The 26621-nt window shown below is 36.9% G+C and overlaps 1 protein-coding gene across 1 annotated transcript in view; it reads left to right on the top strand.

Moving 5' to 3' along the window:
- The window catches only part of GRXCR1 (glutaredoxin and cysteine rich domain containing 1), a 36837-nt gene extending 27684 nt beyond the window's left edge, over positions 1-9153 (top strand). Inside the window, exons 3-4 of the mRNA XM_032187511.1 lie at positions 5967-6032; positions 8974-9153. Of these exons, the coding sequence (XP_032043402.1) occupies positions 5967-6032; positions 8974-9153 (246 nt within the window). The remainder of the gene's footprint in view (positions 1-5966; positions 6033-8973) is intronic.
- The last annotated feature ends 17468 nt before the right edge of the window (positions 9154-26621 follow it).

The raw sequence follows: 26621 nt of genomic DNA, 5'->3' as shown, positions 1-26621 counted from the left end.
AAGAAAACAACTTGTCAGGGACTCACAGGGCAGCAAGCTGGCTGAATCTTTCACTGGGCTTCTGTTTCAGCAAAATGTGATTGAGAACTCACACAGAATTTGGTCTCACTGGTAACAGTGGACATTTCTGTAATGGCTTTTATGATAATTATATTCTGATATGCAATCATAAAACAGAAATCCACAAGGCTGGTGTGTCAGTAAATTAAACATGCAATATTTTCTCTCTCTTGCTCTCTCTCTCTTTTTAATTTTGAATATTTATTTCCTGGCAAATCCCTCCCTAAAGGAGATCGCATGTAGCAATACAAAAGAGAATCTCTATTGAGCCAGGAACCTTTCAATGAGTCATAGGATAAAAAAACATCCTAATTAAAATATGAAGAGTTTTGAAAAGGGACAAGATTATTTTTAATGAGATAAATGTAACAAAAGCACCAGAACACAACATATGTGCATGTGACATAGTACACAGTATTCGAGCTGCTCAGAAATCCTGACAGGGTTGCTAGAGTACTGCAAGCTGTGTGGATAAATCTTCACAATACTGTGGAATTTATCATTGCCTACACAGGGGGAATGAGACAAATCAGCTACTTGGGCAAAAGCAATAGAAAAATCATATTTAGTCCCTGTCAAGTAAAGGCCGGTGTGCTGTAGTACAGAAAGTTTTTTAATCTTTTCATTTCTTTCAGGATTGAATCATTGTATTTTTGACACACGCTGTCTAAATATCAGTCTTTCAGGAAATTTCAGGTTCTTTCTGCAACATGTTCCTTACCATTTGATACAATACCACCCCCACCCCCCCTCCCTTTTCACCTGAGGCTGTCTCCATCTCTCCATCTGAAATGGAATTATGCCATCTGCTGGGGTGCCAAAGCAGAATAAAAAATAATTTCCAGAAAGCAGAATGCAATGCATAAATAAATAAATAAATAAATAAAAAAGGAACATTCTCTTACTTGTACAAAGGAACCCAGGATTGCTAGAGATTTATGTTATGTAAAAGCCCACCTTACTGGAAAAGAGATGCAGATAAAAAAGACAGAGCCATCCCTAATATACATATTAGCTCATTATAGATATTAATACATAATGCACTATATTTTAAAAATACATTTGTTTATGTATCACTTTAAGCACATGAGTAGATTCCAGTATTCAGCTGCCTTTCACAGAATCTCAGAATGGCCAAGGTTTGAAGGGACCTGTGAAGATCCTCTAGTCCAACCCCCCTGCCAAGCTGGATCACCTAAAGCGCATTGCACAGGATGGCATCCAGGCAGGTTTTGAATATCCCCAGAGAAGGAGACTCCACAAACTCTCTGGGCAACTTGTCCCAGTGCTCTGTCACCCTCACAGTAAAGTGACCCCTCTCATATTCAGCCAGAACCTCCTGTGATTCAGTTTGTGTCCATTGCCTCTTGTCCTGTCACTGGGAACAACTGAGAAGAGACTGGATCCATCCTCTTGACACCCTCCCCTCATATATTTATGCACATTGAGTGGTCTCCCCTCAGTCTTCTCTTTTGCAGGCTAAACAGGCCCAGTTCTCTCATCCTGTCCTTGTATGACGGGTGCTGCAGTCCCCTAACTATCTTCATAGCTCTCCTCTGGACTCACTCCAGTAGCTCCATGTCCCTCTGGTACTGAGGAGCCCAGAACTGGACACAATACTCCAGGTGTGGCCTCACCAGGCCTGAGTAGAGGGGGGGGGGGAATCACCTGCCTTGACCTGCTGGCAACACTTTTCCTAATTCACCCCAGAATACTGTTCTTCTTGTCCACAAGGGCACACTGCTGGCTCATGGTCAGCCTGCTGTCCCCCAGGACTCCCAGATCCCTCTCTGCAGAGCAGCACTCCAGCAGGCCAGCCCCCAGCCTGTACTGGTGCTTGGGGTTATTCCTCCTTAGGTGCAAGACCCTGTACTTTCCCTTGTTGAACTCCATGAGGTTCCTCTTGGCCCAACTCTCCAGCCTGTCCAGGTCCCTCTGAATGGCAGCACAGACGTCTGGGGCATCAGCCATTCCTCCTTTCAAACTTAGTCAAAACATTTTCAAATATGTACATTGTTTTACATGAAGAAACAACTTCCTACTTAGTCTTGTAATGAATCTACAATGGCATGAGTTTTACAGTCAAAATATTCTGACTCATTGGTTATGACCATTTACTAAGAATGATAAAGTTATTTTTGTAATTAACTTTAGAAAATACCTGTGTAAATTCTGTTTCTTTATGAAAATATTAACAGTTTCCTTTTTGCCTTTTTTCCAGTGGTCAATTATGATTAGTAGTTCTCCATTGCCTTATTGTTTTGCTAGAGTAAACGCATTTTCCTGACCTTCACTTGATGGGGTAAATATCTGCTCTGTGGCAATAAAGCTATGATATAATTATTTCATTCAGTCATCTGCTTCCTCTGTTTTGCAGTTTAACATTTCAGGAACAGCAGGGTTTAATTGCATGTCCTCTTAATACAAAATCTGATAGCTCTTTGCATATCAAATCTAACATTTCTTATGCTACAGTCACACTTTTATCAGTGTATTGGCAGATTTCCAGGCATTTAATCAAATTCCTTACAAGTCCACAACAGATACTTGGGTTTGTCTATTTCCTGCAAATCTAACTCTCTCACATGGTGGTCAAGGTTGGTTTCCAGCCCACTCTCATTTAACATTTCAGTGCTGTATTAATTTTTCTCTGAATGTAGGAAATAATGCAAAAGAGAGTCTGCTACCCCAAATCAGCAGGCAGTCTAGTACAGCCAAATGCAGAACATTTGCATACAAATGTGTACATCTAGGTACATTCCTTGATGAGGAATTACATCATGAAAATAGTAACAGGTTACATTCATGGTGGATTATCACCAAGCTGGTTCACTAAAAAGACAGAGCTGGAGCAGTAGAAAATTTACTGGACTTGTCCTAATTTTGCAGATAGTGGGACCATGCCTGAAATATGATGCTAATTGCTAAATATCTCAAGGGAAAATTGGGAAATATTTTGAAGCAAAAAAATAGTTTAGAAAACCTGTTGAATGATTTAGCAAAGTCTGTAGCATTAACAGGTGGGTGCTTTGAACCTTAACCTGGTTAACAAAATGTTTGTGTTTGGAGGGACAGATTCTTAACTTTTTCACATCCTTTTATGGGTAATTGTGTACAACACAATCTAAGAATAAAAAGAAAGGTGTCAATTTTTGGTCAGAGAGCAGCTATTGGACATATTTTACAGGTGCTTTCATTATTCTATTAATTGCAGGCACTGAGAATTAAGATTCACAGATCTAAAGGGTAGATTAACCTCTGCAAAGTATCTTTTATTCAAATTTCAGTTGAGGCAGACATTAATCACAGAAGACATACTGAAACACTTAAAAATGTTGATAGACATTTAGAACTTTGGTTTTTAATTTTAAAGCTATAATAATAAGACTTTCCACTTTGGAAATAACACAGCTAGCTGATGAATGTCATCTGAAATATAAATCCTTTGAAATATCAATCTATAATGGGAAACCTGTCAGATTTTTAATTACAGGGCTGCAAAAGCCAGTCAGCATTACAGTACAGTACCATTGTATCACAGAACAGAAGTCACAGGAATGCTTTTTGCCAGCTGTTGCCACGGAGAAGAGATCCCTGTCTAAATGAGGGCAAATCATGGTTTGTCCAGATTAGGGAATTTGCAGTGCCACAATTACATCAATAAAGCTCCAGATACTTAATGTTTTTGCCTAGCACAGGCAGTACAAGCTCTGTCTTAAGCAACTGCAGAGCATTCAAGCCCAGAGCTAATACCCTGTGGTTCCTGGCAAACCCTTGCTTTTCTGTGCCAGTCACTCCTGTTGCCCATTCTGTGTGAAAATAGAGAAATATTAGAGGGCAAGTGTGAAGGAGGCTGGTCAACTGCTAAAAGCTTCTCTTCTGGGGACACAGAGGGATGCAACGCATATGCTGAAGCTGGTATACACTGAACCCGTGATATATAATAGATTTCAACAGAGGAAGACTCAGCACAAGCAGTGCTAGCTGATCTGAATATCCTGTCATCTTCCACATAATTAAACACAAATAATTACATTGTAAATACTTATACTTATAATAATAATAATAATATAATTATAATAATATAATAATAATAATAATAATAATAATTATTATTATTTAATCTCTTTGAAAGTGTAGCACTGAAGGAGTAGCATTGACTGCAGAAGTTACACTCACATCCACTAAAATATTAATACCTTGCTTTTTAAGAGAAATGCAATGCTGTGATTACAAACATCTCTGAACAAGAAACATGAACATGGTAAAGAAGTCAGCAAGGGGCCTATTTAGTATATCACCATACACAGAGTCAAAAGTCTTTGTAGAAAGCCACAGCTAAAAGACCTTGCAGAGGGAAACCAACCTTACTAGGGTGTCATGCAAAATCCCTTGCAACATTTCTGTGCCCCTTGGCTGATGTTTGTGTTAGACACTGAAGTGGTTCTGTACCCTGTGCTCAGCTATTGGTAGAGCTGTGGGCTTCTTCCCTTCTTCCTGCTGTGCACCTTGGTAGAAGCTCCATCTGAATGCTAGCTGTGTGTGTGTGTTGGGTCCCTGGGTCCCTCTGGGGTTGGTCTGTGACCATGGCTTTACAAGACAAAAAAGGGATACTGGAAAGATGATGCAGCATAGGAAGTCTCTAGCAAGGCACTCGTCTGACACTAGCACATATGTTACTGATGTATATGCTCCCTGGCATCCCTTCCTGTACCTCCACATGATGGGGAGAATGGTGCTGGTGAGGAGCAGGAGCTGAGAGCCCCTCAGGGCCCTGCAGATGGCCATGTCTTAGTAGACATGAGCTGGCTCAAGTCTTAGTAGTTTGCCAGCGTTCCACTTCCAGCATCCCACCACACCTCCCAGCTCATGTGGAGTCTACAAAAGATGAATTTTAGCAGTCTGGGCATTCAGTTACCTGAAAAATGGGACAATGAGTGTCATGGAACCACCACTTGTGGCCAATTTTCCACAGCAGTGAGTAAGCACAAGACAGTGAGGTGAGAACATAGGTCTTATCTGAGCTCTGCTGTAAGCTGGCTTCAAGACTGTGCAATTCCTTCTGTCTATGCCTCAGTTTCCTTACCTTTTGTAAATTTCTTCTGAACCACTGATTAAAAGTACTTGTAAGCATTCAGGAATATTTAGTAATCAGTATATTTGGCTATATAACTGAAGCATAAGCATTCAAATATGTTCCTCTAACTACAGAGGGAGAAGAAATTAAATTAATTAAAGAAAAGGGAAAAAGAGATTTACATCATCTTTGACAGTTTTGTTTTGTCTGCAATAATCTCTCAGCCTTTACTTTCAGAGGGAAAAAGAACTACTTGAGTGCTGTCTTGGTTCAGATCACAGAACCCCTCAGAGGCCTAATGTACTCAGACTAAATTATTATTATTCATTGTTGTGTCTGACTTTAATGTTGTTATGGTATTTTCATTACCCTTTTTTTCCTTCTGTTATACATTAGGCATATTATATCTTAATTCAATGCTCAACTGCTATAATACTTGAAATAAAATTTCCTCCTCTCATTTAGTTGCAGTCTCTGATGTGTTTTATATTTATATAATTGTGATTTTTGACATAGTAACTAGACATATTTTGTATTCTGTCAGGAACCACACCCTGTAAAATAAAGTGAACACAACCAGAATTTCCGAGCCATGTCACCTTTTACAAAGGGGAAATGCAATATGACATCTGGTGACTAACCTCAAACAGTTCTACCACAACAATGATTAGATTCTTTCCTTCTAGCTTTCCTAATGTTGACCTAATTACAAAATGCTTAATGTGAGTCAAATTTGTCCTCAGCTTGTTTAAATTTCAAGGACAAATCTTCTAAACATCTCTACTTTTCACATTAAACTGGCTGACCTTTTTCTTCTTCTTACTAATAGGGTGCTGAGAAAATTTTACTAATGAATGAATCTGGGGAACTGCAGGATCTCTTAACCAAAATTGAGGTAACTATTTCTGCAAATAATCACAGTGAATGTACATTGAATACTTGCAATTGAGAACATTTTTCTGAATGGATTCCCTTTCTTCTGTTATCTTTCTTGTTATCTGTCTTCTTTCTTCTTTCTTCTTTCTTCTTTCTTCTTTCTTCTTTCTTCTTTCTTCTTTCTTCTTTCTTCTTTCGTCTTCTTTCTTCTTTCTTCTCTCTTCTTTCTTCTTTCTCCTTTCTTCTTTCTTCTTCTTTCTTCTCTATTCCTTCTCTTTATTCTCTTTATTCTTTGTTTATTTCTCTTTATTCTTTTCTTTATTATTTCTTCTCTATTCGTTCTTCCTCTGTTATTCTTTCTTCTGTTATATAATGATCCCAAATGCTGGTTTGTTTTTTGCTCTTTGAATGAATGATATCACAGTATCACAGCCTATTAAGTTTGAGAAAACTCAGTGATAACATGAAACCCAAATGTCCACCTACTATATTTTTTTCTTATTTGCCACAGTGAGAAAGGCAGGTAATTTTCACGTTCCTAGAACTTTTGACAACACCTTTGATATTTAATCTTCACCATGTCCCAAAGGATTCAAGCCTCTTGTGTGGATGCTGACCCACTTTCTCTGTGCCACAGTGAACATGCTGTTCATGCACATCTCCTGCATTCTGGTTAGACCTGAAAGTGGATATCTAGAAAATCTGAGCAAAGTTGGAATTTTTCAGTCACACCAATTTACACAAAATTACACAGACCTCACATTACAGATTGTTATGCCTTTCTCCAGCTCTTAGTTTGCCTTGTTAGTTCAAGTACTTTGGGGCTTATTTGTCTTTAGTTTTGAACATTTGATATACTCTCCCTGAGGACTCTTGGTCTCAGTGCAAGACTGCTCCAACTTGTGCATTCTTAGCTATCTTACTTAGCTTTCTACATGAAAAGGTTGCTATTTATAAGCATAAGAAGTAATAACGAATGATTACAATATTATCTTAAAAAGTTGAGATTAATTACAATAATGTCCAATGAAGTAAACTTCCATCTTAAATTATGAATGACGTGCACTCCCAAGATAGAAGAGAACAAAAACATTACATTATATTCTTCTAAACATTGTCCCTGGAGAAGTTAACAGTAAAAGGAGTTGTATGTCCAGTGAAGAAGAATGGCAAATTTATGAACTACAGTACAAAACAAACAAACAAATAATAATAATAAAAAATCCGATACTATTATACTGCATTTCTATTTGTTTTGTCCCTCAAAAATTTCCCATATAACTTTGATCTTTGTTTGACAGATGTATATATCGCATAATCTGTTAGTCATGCTGTGTCTTCTGCTAACCTATAAGGATAAGCTAATGGACAAACATGCCAAGCACATGGCAAGAAAGATTAATGGAAATGTTTTGCAAATCTATTAAGAAAAAATCTATCTTAGAGAGATTTGCACTACAGCTCCTGTGCAGCAGCCCAAATACTGTTGTAGCAACAGTACTGACAAGTGAAATAAGTAGAAAGCTGCTTCTACATTACAATAAAGATTCAGAACAGAAAGATACACCAACATGACAGCAGCAGCAAGTATGATGCTGCAGGTGCATCATACCTCTGTTAGAGCCTATACTATCCTTACTACAACAACCCACAAGCCCTGCTGGGCGTACTGTGCACTTTGAAATCTGCATTTCTCCTAATCAAACCCATGTGAAAATAAGTTTTTGTAGATTATGAGTCAGATTTTCTACTACATCAAACTGACATGGACTTCAAAGCAGCTGAAATGACTTACATCAGCTAAGACTCTTTCCTTTCATCTTATACTCTTTTTTTTTTTTTTTTTTTCCTAATGTTTATCTAAGTTGTCAACAGATGAATGCAGGTTTTAATAACTTTGCAACAATCTCTTCAGTTTTCTCAATGATGCTTAAAAAAGAGCTATGTTAGTTCTACATATTTTAGTATGCTTTGGTAACAATTTTTGACTAATATTTTCAGTGGTGTATGATTCCTCAGAGCAACACTAACAGGAATTTTACGGATTACCCTTCTTCCTTTATAAATAAATCTATAAAGACTTTACTCAACAGCACAATATTAAAGCTAAATATCTGTGCTGTGGTAAGTACTGGTCTACTTTTCATTTATTTGGTACAGAACTTTCAAGCAACCACTAAGTAAATTAGCAATATTTTCAGTAACTGTAACTTAAAAATGTCTTCAAAATATCTTCCTGTGTTCTCAATCATCTTTAATCCATCACAAAGTAGAGTTAAACTACTGTTTTACTCATGAAATAAGAAAATTGAGGGAGCCCAAGTATTTCCTGCAGCAGTTTTCTCCAGGTATAACTGCTGAATGTTAATGATCTTTCTCTTTCCTACTTAAAGCTTCAACATTCTACACCCGTAAATTTGAATACCTCACTTATTTCCTAAAGCACTCCTTGTCAGAAACTATGAATTGCTTTTTTTTTGATATGATCAGCTCTAACTGTAATAGGAACAACATATTCATCATGAGCATGTACAAATGATAAAAGTACTCATATCTTAACATATAACATAGAAAAATGTAACATCAACATAAACTGCCTGGAGTTCAGAATCAATCAATTGCAAAACCTGTTAGAATTGATCTAGGTCTAAGACTACATCAGTGTAATGTATGCAAGGATCACTTAGCCAGCTCTTTTGACAACTATCAACACAGGCTTCTGAGGTGTAATGTGACTGATGATCCCACAGTGAGCATTTCTAACCATTGCATGTGGGTCCATACAGAGGCAGACGTATGGGTCATCTGTGATGGTATACCACGGGGTGGGGAAGTGGATGTTTCTCACGACAGAAACCTAAATGTGTTTCTGAGAAGCTGTCCTGGAACCTTCTTTGTCCTAGAGATATGACTGTTGAGGAGGTAACATTGTGATCTTTCTTACTTTCTTCTTTGAGCAGAGAGTCCAGCACCCTCATGAGTGCCTCTCTTGCGGGGGCTTTGGATTCCTTCCGTGCTCAGTGTGCCATGGGAGCAAGATGTCTGTGTTTCGGAACTGCTTTACGGACTCATTCAAAGCCCTCAAGTGTACTGCTTGCAATGAGAATGGGCTACAGCGCTGCAGGAGCTGTGCAGGCTAAGAATGGCATTTCCACATGTGCAAACTCATTTTACTGTACTGCAGCAGTTTGTAATATGATTTTTTTTTTTTTAAATGAATCTGTTTATCTAACTCAGTCAATAAAAATCAATTTATAGTATACTTCTGCTGGTTTGATTATTGAAGCCATTTAAACATGACCGTATCATGAATCTTGAAGTGTATGTTTCTACAGTCTTTATAGAGAGATTTGTTGTCTACTGAACGTAGGGTATTATCAGCCACTTGGGTGTGAATTCTTCCTTTTTTTTTACATACAGAACAATGAATAATAGTGATCTAGTGAGAACACATGATAGCTTTATAAATTGCATGGAAATTTCTGATCAGGCTGCTGTTATGTTTCAAGGGCTGGTCTATGCCCTAAGTATGGCTTGCAAAAAATTCTCTTCTGAAACTTTGTTTCTTGATTTCCCTTATCTGAATCAACAAAAAAAGAACTTTTCCTCCACTTTCATTCCACTTGCTATATCTAGAGGTAGTAGTTAGTGATGAGCTGGAGAAGTTGGACTAACATATTTTTGAACTTTTGAATATAGAAGGCTTATGTGTATTCTATGAGATATTAAATGTGCAGGCTTGAAAGTGCTATAAGAACCTACTGCTCTTCTAGCTTCTATAGTGAGGCTCAGAGGGAGCATCTGGATCTTCTGCATAACATGAGAGAGATTATATTTTCTAAAGAGAACATCCAAAAAACTTGGCAACACCACAGCTATAAAACTGAATTGTGGATGTGTTTAACTGAGTGTATGTGGAAGAAATTAAAAAAAAAAAAAAAAAAAAAAAAAAGAAAGAAAGAAAGAAAAGAAAATACGGTTCCCTTTACAGTTCCCTTCTTGTGTTTAATACCATCCTGTAACCTTTATTTCTGGCAAATATTGCAGTCCACACTGGTGTAGTAGGGAATGAAATATAACACAAAGAAGAATACTGATTCTTAGAACCATCATTTCTCTTGCACGAAACCTTATTTTTTTAAGATGTTAACATATTGTGGCTCTAGGGGGTGAGAGTATTCATGGTAGCTAATACCAGACCTCACATGACATAAACAAATGTGTTCTTGAGGGAAATTATTTTTGAAGAGAATGCTAGTGTATTTGTGATTTTTTAATTCCACAGTCTTTATCCTGGATAGACATTTACCTGATGGCATAAATCATGTCACCATTCTTCCACTGAAGTACTACATGGCTAAATTGTTATAACAGATAAGAGTATGGTTAAAATTTTCATTGAAACTAAATTCTTCATCACTCTGGAGTAAGGGTTTGAAGCTGTTTTCCTCACCTCTCAGGGGATGAGAGAATTCATTCTCTTAAGAGTGAGATGAATAAATTAAATCCAGTTCATTCCATGGCCCAGGGGGCATGTAAGAAACCTAGAGAGACTATCCAAGCCTAGGCATTACTGTTAGAAGTAACAGAGACATTTCACTCCTACAAGCAAAGATGAGATAGAACTATTATGGATTTTTGAAGAAGAAATGATGAAAGCAAAATGTCATGTTTTTTAGAATATTTTTAAGAAACTAGAAGATAACATTATAAAACCACAGGACAAGTAATGATCATAAGTAGAGAATTCCTCAGGCACTATTTTTTCAAGAAGCCTATGAAAATTTTCCAGTACTAGAAACACTCTTGTGTTTTGTTTTGTTTTGTTTTGTTTTGTTTTTTCTTTTGTCATCAGATGAATTACCAGCCTTTTCTCTCCAGCTATATTTTCCTTGTAACAGCCTGCATGAAAACCAAAACCAGATAATAATTTGTTGCAAGAGGATGCTTTTACTACATGGTTTGCTGTCTTTGCTAGAGCTTTAGGTCTGGTTCCTCAGCTCACTCCAATCAACCTAGAAGCACTGAGGTCAATGAAGACAAGATTTCCAAGATTTCCAAGGCAAGTCCAGGAGCCAGAAAAAGTCAACAGCAAGAGCATCATTTCAGGGGTATGATACTTTCTGGTGTAAGAGATGTATTGGGCAGCTAGTAATATGACTTTTATGCCAGTATGAGAATAGAGAAGGAGTGTATTTCTGTTGTGATTAGAATTAGCATAGCATCTTTGATTCCAAGGAGTTAACAGTAGTCTCCTCTGATATAACAAATAAGACTCAGTTGCATCTTTGCACAAGAAATTTTCTTTTTTAAAACACGTCAAGCTTGTTTCTGGCCCCCTGCTACACTGAGGTAAGGAACCATGTAGATGTTCTTTGGCTGACAGCTCAGCATATTAACATATATGAGAGCAAGTAACAGAATAAGGTAATCCCTAGGCTGTCTGTATTGCAAAAATAATCTTTTTTAATCCAGAGAAAGATAAAGGTTTGGAGTTCTCAGTCCTGTAGCCTCCATCATGTTTTTCAGTGGCTTTGCATCCCTCATACTGATATGCTACAGCCATCAGGTGGCCTGGCTTTATCAGGATTCATGCCACAACATAATGTAAATCATTGATTTTACTATAAAATTAATTTCTCATTTCCCTATTTCATGAGCTCTGGTTACTCTTTCTTGTCATGAAAATTAAACAAAAAACAGAAATTGAAATGCTGCAGGGAGATGGCTTCCACACTAGAACCACTTGAAATCTCACATTCCCAAACTTCATGGATAAACTAAAGCTGTCCCATGGCAAAGGCTCCTACTGACTGAAATATAAAGGTATTGTTTCAGATATGAGCAACAAAGACTCTGCCACTACTGCTTTGGAGATTGTATATATCATTCTAAGTAATTGGCCTGACAAATATGATGTTGCAGTATACATACATATATACAGTATATATAAATTGACCATCAGATTACACACATTTTTGTGGCTTCAGGACATTTTTAAAAGAAGAAAAATTTTGAACTAATTGCCTAAATAAAGAAACTTAAAAAGAAATAAAAAGGGGTGCTTAGAAGAGAGGGGAAAACAAAACAGAGCTGACCTATGTTCCCATTTCTAAAGTTTGCTGACCCCAAACACAGTTCTCTCAAATTAATTAAAATTATTCTAGTGATTTAAACACCTGTTTGATTGGGTCTAGCTTATCCTTTACTAGTGAAACACTGCGAGAAACTGAATTACCAAATTAACTCCGTACAGTACATAGTATAAATGTCTCTTAAAATAATGCATTGTATCTTGAAGCCCTCCATGTTGTTCACTCTGTGAGTTAAATTTTTGCATGCAGGAAATCATACTTATGCATGAAAGGAGTCTGATAGGTCTTTGTACTGGGTCAGGCTGGGATGGAGTTAACTTTCCCTGCATCAGTCCATACTGTGCTGTTCTCTGCACTTGTAGCTAGAACAGCACTGGTATCACACCAGTGTTGTGTCTATTGCTGAGCAATACTGACACAGCATCAGGATTCCCTCTAATACCCCCAGAGCCAGCAGGCTGGTGGGGAGCAAGAGGTGAGGAAAGAACACCCACAGGCAGCTGACCTAGACCAACCAATGGGATATTCTATACCATGTGGCATCACACTCAGTCATAAAAGGTGGAAAAAGGAAGAAAAGGTGTGTGGGGGGGTGAACTCCTGTGAAAATGTCTGTCCTCCTGAACTATGTTGAGGCCCTGTTTCAAGGATGTGGTCAAATATTGCTTGTTGGTGGGAAGTAGACAGTAATTCCTTTCCTCTGCACTTTCATGCAGCCTTTGTTTGACCTTTTTCCTTTCCCTCTTTCCTTTGTTCCTTTAGTTAAATTATTTAATTAATGATAAATTTCCCTTAATAGTTATTTTTCCTTTAATTAAATTATCCTTATCTCAACCCATGAGTTGTTCTTTTCCTTTTCTTCTTCCCCTTCTCTTCTGAGGAGAGGGAGTGAGGGGTTGTGATGGAGTGATGGAGTTCAGCTGCCCATCTGGGTTAAACCACAACAATCTTGAAACGTGAGAAACTAATTCTGCTGTAAGTAAACTTGTATTTGAAGAAAGCTTTCTACTTTTGATGTCAGTGACACATGAAAAAACAATCAACAAATTCCTGAGAGGTTTGTGTTTTTATTAATGAAAGTAAGAAATGAATTTTACTGAGTTGGTTTTCACAGTTTTTGTGAGAAAATTCATAATGGTAGACACTTTGGTTACCTTTTCCAGCTATTGCCTTTTTATTATTGCATTAAATTTAACTTTATTCACTTAGCCTTAGATACATTATTTGATCACAAAAGCATTCAACAGGGAACATTTATGCCCTAAATAATTTATGAAGGAGAAGAATTTAGATTGCTTAGCTTACTTTAAATAATTTAGAGATGATAGTAAAAGACATAGTAATCCAACAATAATTTAAAAAGTAGAAATTATTAGAAATAAATCTTTATATTTAATCCAATTTTTCTTCCTTCTTCCATTAATTTGCTTAGGGGTGATGAATCAGGAAATAATTACGTTAGACGGAAAGGGCTGTAAAAAAAACTTGCAGATTAAGCTTCTTCTAGCTTATCAACTCTACTTTGAAAAATTGCTTTAGAATGTGTTAGAAGAATTATGAAATCCAATAAGTTCTCCACTCAAGAAGATCCACACTATAATACAACATATAATGCCTGCCATTTTTCTCTTTGAGGTCTCCTAATTTTTCCCCTGAAGGAAGGATCATCTTTTTGAAAGCAAAGGTTTATTTAAAAAAAAAAAAAAGATTAGACATTAAGTACAAGAAAAGTTATTATAGTTTACTGACCTGAAATTTGAAAGTATATATAAAATAAATATTTTTCAGGGCAATGCCCTCTAGTAGGTGACAAAGAGTTATACTTTGATATGGAGGAAAAAAGCAGTTGTGAGTTCTCAAAATGAGCAAGGATTTTATGATCACTCAGAAAGGCTGACTGTAGCTGTTATTTTTATTATTGATCACGATCTGTTCAAAATAAACAAATAATGATCAGTAGAAAATCATCAAATCATCATTTAAATGTCAACATTCATAAAACTATCACTTAAAATTTGCTGGTTTATCACATTAAATCTGGGGGATACCCTCTTGACTGTCAAATACAAAAGAAATTCCCTTCTAATCTCAGTTCAGTTAAATTATGAATGTGTGAGGATGACAAATCTATGAAGCATCATCTAAATCTGAGTACTTTGTTTTATTCTAGCTTCAAGACAACTGGACTTTAAAGTTCTTTAGTCTTACCACAAAAGTTCATTTGTGCATTAGTTTTCCTCATCCAAAGACAACTGGGAATAGCACAGTAAGAGAGAGATATTATACTTCAACAAAATCCACCAGATCTGTGGGATGATATATTTATGCTAAAGTTTATGCATCAATAGGGCTGAACTGGCAACTTCCGCTTTCTACTGCCTCAGGGGTCTAGTCAGACAGACAGGACATAAAATCAATACCTCAGTCTGCACATTTATAGGACTCAGCAAAAACTTGTCTTTTTATTTTTTTTATTTTTAAATATAAGCACAAATATAATAAGCAGTCATCGTCATTACTCATGTCTTTGGGATATTGCAATCATTGCATTTAGTATTATAGGAAAATCATGCTGCCTCTCATTGCAGACTGATGGTAATATACAGTAAGTTTTGCCTGTCATCATAATCACAAAAAAATTTCCATGTATGCTATCAAACAATAAAACTGCATTTTTAAACATAAGTAGAATATTATTATTGTTATTCCATACATTGTTAAGATCTCAGGAATACTGACAAAGAGAAATATGTCAGAAGATTTAGGCTATAGTTCTCTTCCCTAGTGTTTTGAGACACCTGTGCAGAATTTTGCAACAGGCGTCCTTGATGTTTGATAGAGTCCTCTTCCAATATCTCCTGGCAATGCACACAGTGCACCCAGACAGCTGGTGTTATGCTTTCTTTTTCCATGTCTCATGTTCTTTTACCAGTTTGGGACATAATGAGCCTAAACTTGTCATTTTTTTCTCACATTATCAACTAAATGTTCACATCCTGTGTCAAAAAAGAACTAGCAATAAAATTCTCTCCTCTCTTTATAGCCACTATAGCTGGTCTTCCAGCACATACTTTGTGAGCAATATGGTTTGAAAAACCCTATAATATTTTTCTGTATTTATTCTCCCCTCTTTTATCTGGTCTATGATGGTAATAACTCTTTCCTATTGCAGCTTGTGCATCTTACAGAGCATCTTGTGTTCAATAATGTCAAATATGTCACACTGCACTTTGCACTTACCTACAGCCAACTCAGTATAGCTACTTATTATATGATTTATAGCCTCAGAGTATAGCCACAAATCCTATTGTCCCATCTTGGAGCTTTCCTACCACCTGCCTATGCTGTTCTATAACTTATGGTGCAGAATATTTTACTATACCATAACTCAGTTTTACAGTTTGATCCCACATTCACACATTTCATCTTCTCTTCCTCAGACGGCTTGTTCATCCTGTTTAATAGAAATAGTTTATTCCATCCTGTTATGCCAAATTCACAACTGGTGTCAGGCTTTGTCCTCCACTCATCCTGACTTTGGTAGGGGTATTAACCAGTATTAACCTCTTCTAACCAACTGTCTATCCAGTGTACACCTGCAGAGCAAAAGTGCTCAAGAGTGGAGAAGATCCCTTTTTCCCTTTCCCTTTCCCTTTCCCTTTCCCTTTCCCTTTCCCTTTCCCTTTCCCTTTCCCTTTCCCTTTCCCTTTCCCTTTCCCTTTCCCTTTCCCTTTCCCTTTCCCTTTCCCTTTCCCTTTCCCTTTCCCTTTCCCTTTCCCTTTCCTCTCCTCTCCTCTCCTCTCCTCTCCTCTCCTCTCCTCTCCTCTCCTCTCCTCTCCTCTCCTCTCCTCTCCTCTCCTCTCCTCTCCTCTCCTCTCCTCTCCTCTCCTCTCCTCTCCTCTCCTCTCCTCCCCAGCTTAACTTCATAGCAGGATTTATTTTCAAGAGTTTTATCAAAATGACTTTTTTTTTTTTTTTTCCCATTATGGAATTTCATATTGATAACAGTAACAATTACTAACTGATAACGGAATTCCTGTCTGTGGATCTGAAAGTATTTCATAAACAGTGAAAATCATCACAGCAATTCTGAATGAAGAGTGAGATTTAGTATCCCTGTTTTAGCATCCTGGCTTGCCTCAGAGGCAATGAGGGAGAAAAAATTAATCTGAATCGCCAGACAAAAGCAATCTTTGCTAATGCTCATATTCATGTAGAGGTTATTAGGCAGAAATTGTAATACACTAAGTCTTCTGTCCCCTAAATAGTTCCTTTGAAGGATTCAGCTACCCCTCCCCCCCCCCCCCATCCTTTTTTTTTTTTTTTTAAAAAAAAAAAAGAGTATAGAGCTTGCCAAAAGTTTGCTATCTGAAAAGCTAGAAGTTTCTGAGTTTTCTAATTTCCTTCCTCAGTTCATGCTGTTAGATACCCGGAAATGCCATGCTCTTAGATACCTGGAAATAATTAAATTGTTAAAAATATCTATAGCACGACTGTCTTAACATTTAAAATCTGATTGTGTACAAAAAATCATATATATTGTAAATTGAAAAGCTTTGTGTTGTAAGTGTGCTACCTAACTCTGATCAGGCAATTCACCATGTCATCACTGTTCATTAGAAACAGACATCAATTGTAATTTACTGGTAGCAAGTTTGGTAATGTTTTCTCATATTTATGGGTATTTGATTCTTTCTATTACTATTAATATTTTCAGCAGTCATTACACTCAGTGTTTTATATGGCAGTACAAAAGGATCATATCATGTCTGCAGAAACAAGGATTCATGCTTCATACTGAGAGAAGTCACAACAAGTTTTTGGAAAGCTTTTTTGTTTCTGAACATTTGTGATTGTGATTAATAATCTGCAGTTGAAATAGGATAGTTGACTATGGATTTTTTTCTTTTTGTAATTTATCACATATATATAAGAATTTTTAAACACTGTTTCTATGGACAAAATATGGAAAAATGTCTTATCCACAAAGAACAACTACTACACTAATTGCAAAAGAAAAAGCTAATGATGATACATGTATTAGCTGGATACTTCATCTAATTAAAAGAAAAATAACAACCACCCTTCATGGATGTTTGTGTGTTTTGCTGTTAAATGTATCAATCAAATTGAGATTATTAACTAAATACAATTTACCTTCCTATTCTTATGAACTTTTGTTCTAGAGCTTGATATGTGTGCAATCTGTTCAGAATGCTTTTTCTTAATTGAAAGGAGATTATGAAAAGCTGAGATAATATTTACAAGTAACATCAGTGGCTGAAAAAACAAAACAAAACAAACAAAAAACAACAAAAACCCACCACAAAACAGCTAAAAACAAAACTCAGAGTAATAAAGCCCCATTTTCTTCCTTTGTTTCTGAAGGAAATAATACAAATGCTTGTCCCATTGTTCCCAGCAATTAACAAGTTATCCTGTTCACAAGCATTCCTCACTGACACTTTCAGTCCTGCATGAGACACAATGGACTGCAGCAGAGGCTTTGGATGCCACATTATGCCACTTGTACCTCCATGCCTGCTCCAGCCCCCTGGTAGGATGGCACACAGAGCATATTCGATGCAGTAGCACCTGTGTATTGGATGCAGTAGTACTGCTAGTGCACCTCCATGTATAGGCCAAAATCTGCATTGTAGCCAGGAAAATGCATCCAATCTTAGATAATGCTGTTGTAATTCACAAAATAAACTTAGCTTTTATGTTACACAGCCCAAATTTGATAACCATGTTTTTTAAAATATTTTTTGTGTGTGTGTGTGTAACACTTTTGAAGTAACTTATTCTGTTAATGTTTCATTTTATATGATCTGTTTTAAGGCTAGAAGTTGTTACTAGTAAATGTATACAGACCTATGGCTAAGACAATGTATTTCAAATAAGATGTAAACATTTCTGTTCACATCTAAAAATATAAAGGAAATTTAAAAGCCATCTATCTTAAGCGTTCTGTTTAGAATGAAAGACTGGATTTCTGCAGTTATACTTTCTTAATAATTATGTCTTTGTTTCAGAAAGATGGAGCAGAAGAATGTTTTCTTCTATTTAAAAGATACATTTAATGACTAGAGGTGTGTATAATTAATTGACAGATATTTATTAATGACATTATATGCTGGAAAGAGAAGTGTACTGTTTCAGTATAGTTCAGTGTGAAACAAAGAAAGAAAGAGCTAAGGTGAACTCATTTAAAATGTTCTAATACCTAAGCAAACAATAGCATATTGATTGTTTGATACCTAAACAATCAGTGATCCAGTGATCACAGATAAAGTAATTCTATTAATTTGTCTTGTAGTATAGAATATAACCTCGTAATAATAACTACCAAGGTGTCTCTATATACATACATTTATATGCTTAATTTTATTTAAATAACAGTTATGTCCTCTGACTCCCGCTCTCACAATTTTAGATTCCATAACCCAGAGATTGAATTAGAAAAAATTGTTTTGCTTCTGGGAAAATTTCCCTACTTTCAACCCTACATCCTAGCACAGTGTTTTCTCTTCCAGCATATTCTCAGAGGTATAATCTGAGAACATCCTTCAAAGACCTCACATGTTCTCCCCTTACTCCTGGAAAGATCTTTTTTTATATTTTATTGTGTCTGCTAGCTTCTCAGATTTTCTTTTATGGAAATTTTTCAGTTATTTTCTTTCTTTCATAACAAGGAGTCTTGAATTGTTCACAGAGATTTGAGTTTTCCCTTATCAAAAGAAATTAAAAAAAAAGAGGCAACACTACTGGTCTGTGCAAAGGGAGAATAATTTCACATAGACTTATTCCTCCTTGAAGAGGAAATTATAACAATTTTTTGCAATCACGTCTAATTTGTTGTTTGCTGGACATTTTCACATTCTTGCAGGCGGATCTTGCTACACTGAACATTTTCTCTTTGAAGCACACTATCTAAGTTATATCTTATTCCTTCATTTCTTGGCCAGTTCCTCTTATGTGTACTAATTTAATTTCTATTTTCTACTGTGACAGTAATCAACCTAATATAATTAAATAAGCAAAAAATCTGTGTCTTATATAGCAATTATATTGTGCGACTGTTACATTACTAATGGTTAGAATAATAAAAAAGATATTTTGATACATAGCATTACTGGAAACACAGTTTTCTAGAGTAAGTGAGGAGGGGATTTCTTCCTTCTTTTAGAAGTAATTGATTATTTATATATTTATTTTCTAATAACAGGGAAGTTAGCCTGATTAAATCCACCAGGACTATATAACAAATGGAAATTATTGTCTCAATCAAAAGACGGTGATCATATGATGGTATTAAATGTACATAGAAACTAAAAGCAATCCCCAAAATAGTATTTAAGTAGTGCTGATGTATAACTTCACTAAAGAATTCAGAAAGATCTAAGATGGCACCGTGGTCTCATGTTACCTGTAATAAAGAATGGGCTGACTTGCGCTCTAGCATTAACTGTGAAGGTCTTTTCTCTGTTTTTTTTTTTTTTTTTTTTTTTTCCTGCCCTTACCCAACTGGTTAAGGAGTGTGACAAATCAGAGTAGACATTGACACTGTGAGACCTGTAGCAGAAAAAATAGTGAGACGCTGTAGTTTCTTTTACTTATACTTTCTGGACTTTTGGGGAGCTTCAGGCAAGTTGAGGATTTTCAACACTGACCTTATGTTGCAAATATCTTTGTATTACTGAAGGATATTCTCTACAGCAATTGAACTCATAAATGTATTTTTAGAATAGATTTTTGTCAGCACTGATTTCTTAAAAAAAAAAATAAAATGGATTTGCTACTGTAATAGCTATAGATACGGCTGGGACCAGAAAATATTACCTAGATATATTCAAGGTTATCTGATCTGGAGGTAGTCAGGTAGTCATTTGAGGGTCTATTTTTACTTCATTGGGAAAGGACATGAAATCCTGAAAAAATATTGCTGGAAAATGGCAGACTGCCCATAGCAGTCATGGAAAGGGAACACGTCTTCCTGACTGAATGCAACAGAAATTGTGGTGCAGCAAAACGGATGCTGAAGGACTTCTGGAGTCCCTTTAAAGAAATTGATATTAGAAGCAGAAGTGCAGAAGTGTTATTTAATTTAGGGAAAATAGTGATACCTTTGAGAAACAAAGAGCAGCCAAGAAACATCATTGCTTTTCTCTAACCTTGCTTAATGATACTTCTGTATAAATGATGTAAATAATACATAGATTGTTGTAAATGAGAAACATCATGAACAGGACTGAACAGACAGTGAGAACAGACTTGTTTTGAAAGAGATGGTGTGGATTTCATGTTCCTGATGAAAACTAGATGTTAGTTTTTAATGTACCTATCTTACTCCAAGAGTTTTGGTCCCTCTAATTTTAGCTGCTCGAAGCTCATGATTTAAGTGCATATCATATAAAGCTCATGATTTACGTGCATATCACATATCATGAGAGATCAGTTAGATGAATTGACTGAATTTTATTGATGTGATGGGGGAAATTCCTGTTGTGAGGATTCATGGTGATCCAGGACAATAGCTTAGATTCCAAAACTGTGAGAAGTATACTGGTCTCAGCTTGGAACTTGACAATTTTGACACAGATTTATTATAGAGCTCGATGTGAACCAGGACATTTAAAAATATATTGGAGTTTTGGCTAATTTTTCATCCTCAGAGATAATGTGGTATACAAATCAGGCAACGGGGGAAAATATTGTTCTGTTTCTTTATCCCTGAAAAATTGTTAACGAACCAAGTTTTTGAAGTAAAGTTGTAAAGTCTCCTTATTCTTCTCTAGATATGAGGAATAATAAACAGAATTTTACAAATAAAGAAGTACAAAATTTAGATTGCTTCTTCAATGACTTCCTAGATTCTTGGACCAAGTAAAGAATGTAGACGTGTCCAAGTTTTTGTCTATTCTTGTATGCAATAGGCATTATTCATTTTAGAGTTCAGAATATCTTTTTAGAAACTAATCTTCATCTCACAAGAAAAACAAACAAACCTTTGGATTTGTATCAAAATTGTCATGAACTTGAATCTTGTCATGTTATCCCAGCATCATACAAAGTTATATTCTTCAGCAGCAATCTCATTAAAAAGGTGTAAGATTTCTACCCTCCACCACTGTGTTATGAGATGAATTGCAAGTTTGCTTACAAGAAAACCGAGATTGTAGATATTCTTCCACAAATTCCAAAAGATCAAATTTTGTTTTGGAATTTGCAATAGACACTGCAATTAAAAAGGCTTGAAGGAAGTTAAAAAAAAAAAAAAAGCAAAACACAAACTACCTGAGAAACTTCAAATCATAAAACTCAAGCTGCTATTTACTTCTCAATTCTTCAGTCTGAATAGACAAATCCAAAGCACAGCTGCTGAGTGCCATTGACACCTCCTGAAATGCTGAGAGGGGTCAGGAACTCCCAGAAGAATTCCTAAGTGAGCATGTAAGATAGCTGAAGTGCTTTCCTTTGATTTCCTACCACTGTACTGAATTATGATTAAGATGGGAAGAAGATGCAATTGATCTCCATCCTGTCTTTGACCAAGAAAGCACACAGTAATGTGGTACATGGAATTATAGCCAAAAGCTGCTATATATTGTTTGTGCTCTGAACTTTCACATCACAATGGCAGCTGTTTCTGAAAATGTGAAATACCCTGTTTGTAATATCAGCAGTGAACTGCAGGGATTAGAAGAATTTTCAATAAAGAGAACGATATAGTAGGAAACAGTGATACCACAACGTTGATGAAAACAATGGAACCAGAATCTGGAGCACAGCAGAAAAAAAACATTCTTTCTAGTATCATTGTAAATCAGAACCTGTCAGAGTAGGTAGAAGTCCATGTGGGATATGCTATATATTACAAGAGAACCAGTGTGCCAAAAGCATTTTATTATCAGCAGTTTTATGAGATACCAGGAGTAATTCAAAATGGTTAGGAAGCTCCTTAATGACCCTATTGTTTACACATTGGGCAAAATTTGTAGTCACACTGAGAGAACTAGTGATATGCCATTATATAGTGTTACAATATTTTCTTGTCATATTATTTCCTTTCCTGACCACATAATAATAATAATATTAATAATAACAACAACAATAATAAATATGATATATAATATAATGGATAATATATCATAATATATAATGTATATAATTGTAGTGAGTTTACGTGGCAAAGTTTTGGTAGCAGGGGGCTATAGGGGTGGTTTCTGTGAGAAAGATCTAGAAGCTGTCCCATGTTTGGGAAGGGCCCCATTGTTTTCCAGAGCTGAGCCAATAAGCGATGTTGTTTTGTGCCTCTGTGAGAGCATATTTAAGACAGGGAAGAAAACGCTGTGCCACACAGCAGCTGGGAGGGAGAGAGCAGTGAGGAACAGCCTTGCAGGCACCAAGGTCAGTGTAGAAGGAGGGATAGAGGTGCTCCAGGTGCTGGAGCAGAAGTCCCCTGCGGCCTGTGGTGAGGACCATGGTGAAGCAGGATGTCCCCCTGCAGCCCATGGAGTACCATGGTGGAGCAGGGTTCCACACTGCAGCCCGTGGAGGAGACCACAGTGGAGCAGGTGGCCCTGCACTGATGGAGGCTGCCGCCTGTGGAAGACCCCTGCTGGAGCAGATTCTGGGCTGGACCTGTAGCCTGTGGAGAGGAGACCACGCAGGAGCAGGTGACCCGGCAGGAGCTGCTGCCCGTAGGGGAGCCAGGTTGGAGCAGTTTTCTCCTGAGGGATGGACCACATGGTACGGACCCATATCTGGAGCAGTTCTGGAAGAGCTGCTGCCTGTGGGAAGCCCACGCCAGATCAGTTCATCAAGGACTGCATCCTGTGGGTGGGACCCCACAGCACAGGGGACGAGAGTGACCGAGAAGGAGCGGCAGAGAAGAAGTGCTGTAGACTGACCATAACCCCCATTCCCCCATTCCCCTGCGCCACTCGGGGGGAGGAGGAGGAAGGGGGTGGATGAGGGGGGAAGGTGCTTTTGGTTTCTTTCCTTTGTTTCTCACTTCTCTAGCTTGTTAGTAATGAGCAATAAATCTTACTATCTTATGCTGAGTCTGTTTTGCCCGTTACAATGATTATTGTGTGATTTTCTCATCCTTATCTCAACCCTTGAGCCCTTTTCACATATTTTCTCCCCATTCCTCTTTGAGGAGGGGAGTGAGAGAGCGGCTGTGGTGGAGCTCGGCTGCCCACTCGAGCGGAACCACGACAATAATACAATATTAATAATAATAATATGTACTGTGGCATAAGAGGGACAGAACTGTTTCTTTACCTGCTTCTTTGCCTGTTGGCTGCAGAATTTCCTGTTTCCCCATTCTGTTGCTCAGCAGGCTTGTGTCACTTTGACTACTGCAAAGCTTCATTGCAGCTCCTGAAACCTTCAGAACAGGGTAAGGTTAAAGGGGAAGGAGAAAGCATCCAGCTCTGGAAGACCGAGTTTACAATTACACAAGAATAATTAGTTGCCTATGGTAAAGGAATGTTGTTTTCACCATGCACAGAGACAACCCAAATACCACATTCCTGGTGGACAAGAAAATGTCTGGTGAGTACTAGCAGCAGTTGAGGCCCATCACTCACAAAGAGAGGCCATCCAAACTGTGACACCAGTGCTTCTCAGGTTGAGATCAAAAGGAGTGAATGCAGAGGGGGGAAATTTGTGTTGCTTTAATATCGCTGAAATATGACGTAAAAGAATCTTCTTCAAAGAAATAATCTTCACTAAGTTAGCCTTTTCCATCCTACAGGAACGACCACAGAGATTGTCACTGTGGTGTTTTCTCTTCTGACCCATGCAAATACTACTGAATTTCAGCTAGCAAAAAAACATTTTAAAGATATACATAACTATTTGGATGAAATATTTTTGAAAAAACAAGAGTGGATCAGTACTGTTTGGACAACTGTAAATATGGGCAGGTAAACTCATCTGAAATTAAACCATGCCTAAGAAAGGTGACCTTAAACAGGTCACAGACATGTTAATTATACACACATATTTATATATATTTGCACACACACATAAATATATACTTAATATATTTTTATGTATTTATATATACAATGTACATACTATTGATATGGAATACATATTTGTACACACATATAAACAATAATGTTTGGACCATGAACAAGCATGTAGGTCTGTTTTAGCCTTCTCATTCATCCTTTGAAATGCATCATCAACTATCCACCCTGCTTATATATTTCGAGTGTATGATTTTTAGGTCACTGAATGCTTCCCTTATGCTTCCTGTGACATATATTTATATGGAAAAAATATAATAAATAACAAAAATATTTACAAATAACAGTATTTTTATACGAGGATATCATTTTTCTGAGGCCTTCCAGAACCTTTCAGACCTCAATAAACACGACTGATCATGATTTAATAAGACAGAGATTGTTTTCCCTTCAGACTTGGCTTGGAAAAGAAACAAACTAGAACTTTATCTGTACAGGGCATTTCTGCATTCTGGCAAGAGGTGGTGGATTGTAAAGATGTTGACACATTCATACAGGAAGTTATCAAGGTACAGCTGTCTCTATTTGAAAGATAATTTTAGTCATAAAGAGAAAGCAAGAAAATACATTGATCACTGATGATATTATGAACTGAGGATGAAAAGGTAAAATAAAATGTGCCTGTATGGAAACAAAAAGCATTTTACAATAATTTATATTTTTATTGTGCAACAACAAATCCTGCTAATGTTGTTTTAATTTGGTAGTGATGATAAATTGATATCAGATAAGTGTTTCAGTAGTAATTACTCAGGTCTGGGTATGTAAAGGTATTAGTCTGGGTTATACAGAGAAAAAAAGTTTTTTCAGTTCCTAATTTCAAAAGCATGTTTTTTCTTATGTTCCTTTTCTTTCCTTCCCCCATTTCCTAACACAGAACTGACTAGGCACAGACTTCAAATGTGAGATAAAAAGTACTGTAAAGGAAACTGTGCTCATGTAATTCCCATTGAAACACCATGAAGTAAAGAAAAGCTGTCAGGTATAAAACCTGCTGATCCTTAGGGATGACTTGGAGGACATTTTGCCTTTAATAGCTTCATCCATTACCAAGCTGTAATTCACTTACATTTCTGTCAACATCCTCATCAATGTATGACTATGACTTTCATGAAGATTACTGTACTATAAAACTTTCTTTTCTATGTGATCTTAATTGATTGCTACACAGGAGCAGAAAGACAATAGAATCATGATACCGTATTATTTTGCCTCTATTCTTCATAACTATCTCTGCTAGGTAATAAAAAAAAAAGATGTAGCACCTCTGCAAATGTTTTTTTCAATGCCTTTAATAAGACAACAAGCCAAAGGGCAAGTGACCTTAACCAGCAGAAATCTTCAAAGATATCTTAGAAAAACACCTGAAGTGAAACAGTTTGGGCTGGGGTCGGTCAGTCAGTCTGTCCAGCCATTGTTGTCATGTAGGAGCATTCAAATGTCAGGGACTTCTTTAGAAACTAAGGCTTTGCAGTCTCTGGGCACTAGAAAGTACTTAAAGCCTAGCATTTACTGGGCTCCCCTGCCATCGACATGACAGCCATAATTGCAACAGAGGAGTAGCTGGGTATTTCTGCCTGTGTATGTTAGCTTATCTGGATCGCAGGGTAAAACACAAAAGCAGACTCAAGACATTTTGAGAAAGTCTTTGGTCTTATCCTGAAGGCAATAGCAATTTAGTGAAGGAAGCCCATGGGAACAAGACTGGAGTTGCTGTGCACAAGTTGAGCAACAGAGGTAGAAATGAAAGCTGCCTTGCTCCTGTACAGAAAGTTCAGCTTCCATCAAATGAGTCAGTTTGTGGTCACAATGAGACCAGCTGGCTATAAGAAAACTTAATTGGCTTCAGCAAAATTTGGGAAAAGACAGATGTTGCAGGGCTGGCTGTGTTCCTGCAACATGATTGTCATAGTGTAATTTCCCGCTGGTGTGTTTCATATTCTCGTAAGCCCAATTAACAAACTAAGCTTTGCTTGCAGCAAGCAGAACTAGGAATGCACTGGTTTTCCCTTGGGCTGCTACTTTCTTGTTTTCTGCATCCAGAGAAAAATAAAAAAAAAAATTGTCTTATTCAGTTAACTGAACCAGAGCACCAGTGCTTTATACTAGTAAGGCTTTTAAAGCAAGGCTTTAAAAAGAGGCTATTCTATATATTCAGAATGTACCCATTATTTATCCATGCATTGTAATGTTTTCCTTCCAAAATGACACCTTCAGGATTTCTTATACCTTTTTCTGGGCAACATATAATTTTATTGTTATATCTGATTCAACCCCACAGCCCTCCAAGTCATTTCCAAAACATACTGTTTCTTTAGCTGTAGCTCTTTCATCACTGTTTTCAGGACTTTACACTTCTTATCTTGGTTCTTCTGCTTACTTTTATTCCATGGATTTCCCTACTCCCCTCATATCTACCAAAACCAGCTGTACTACAGCCATCCCCACATACACTACACACTTTTAATT

This window comes from Aythya fuligula, chromosome 4 (genome assembly GCF_009819795.1).
Source record: "Aythya fuligula isolate bAytFul2 chromosome 4, bAytFul2.pri, whole genome shotgun sequence".
Lineage (NCBI taxonomy): Eukaryota > Metazoa > Chordata > Aves > Anseriformes > Anatidae > Aythya > Aythya fuligula.
The sequence above is the reverse complement of the archived record's forward strand: the minus strand, read 5'-3'. Positions and strand labels throughout refer to the sequence as shown.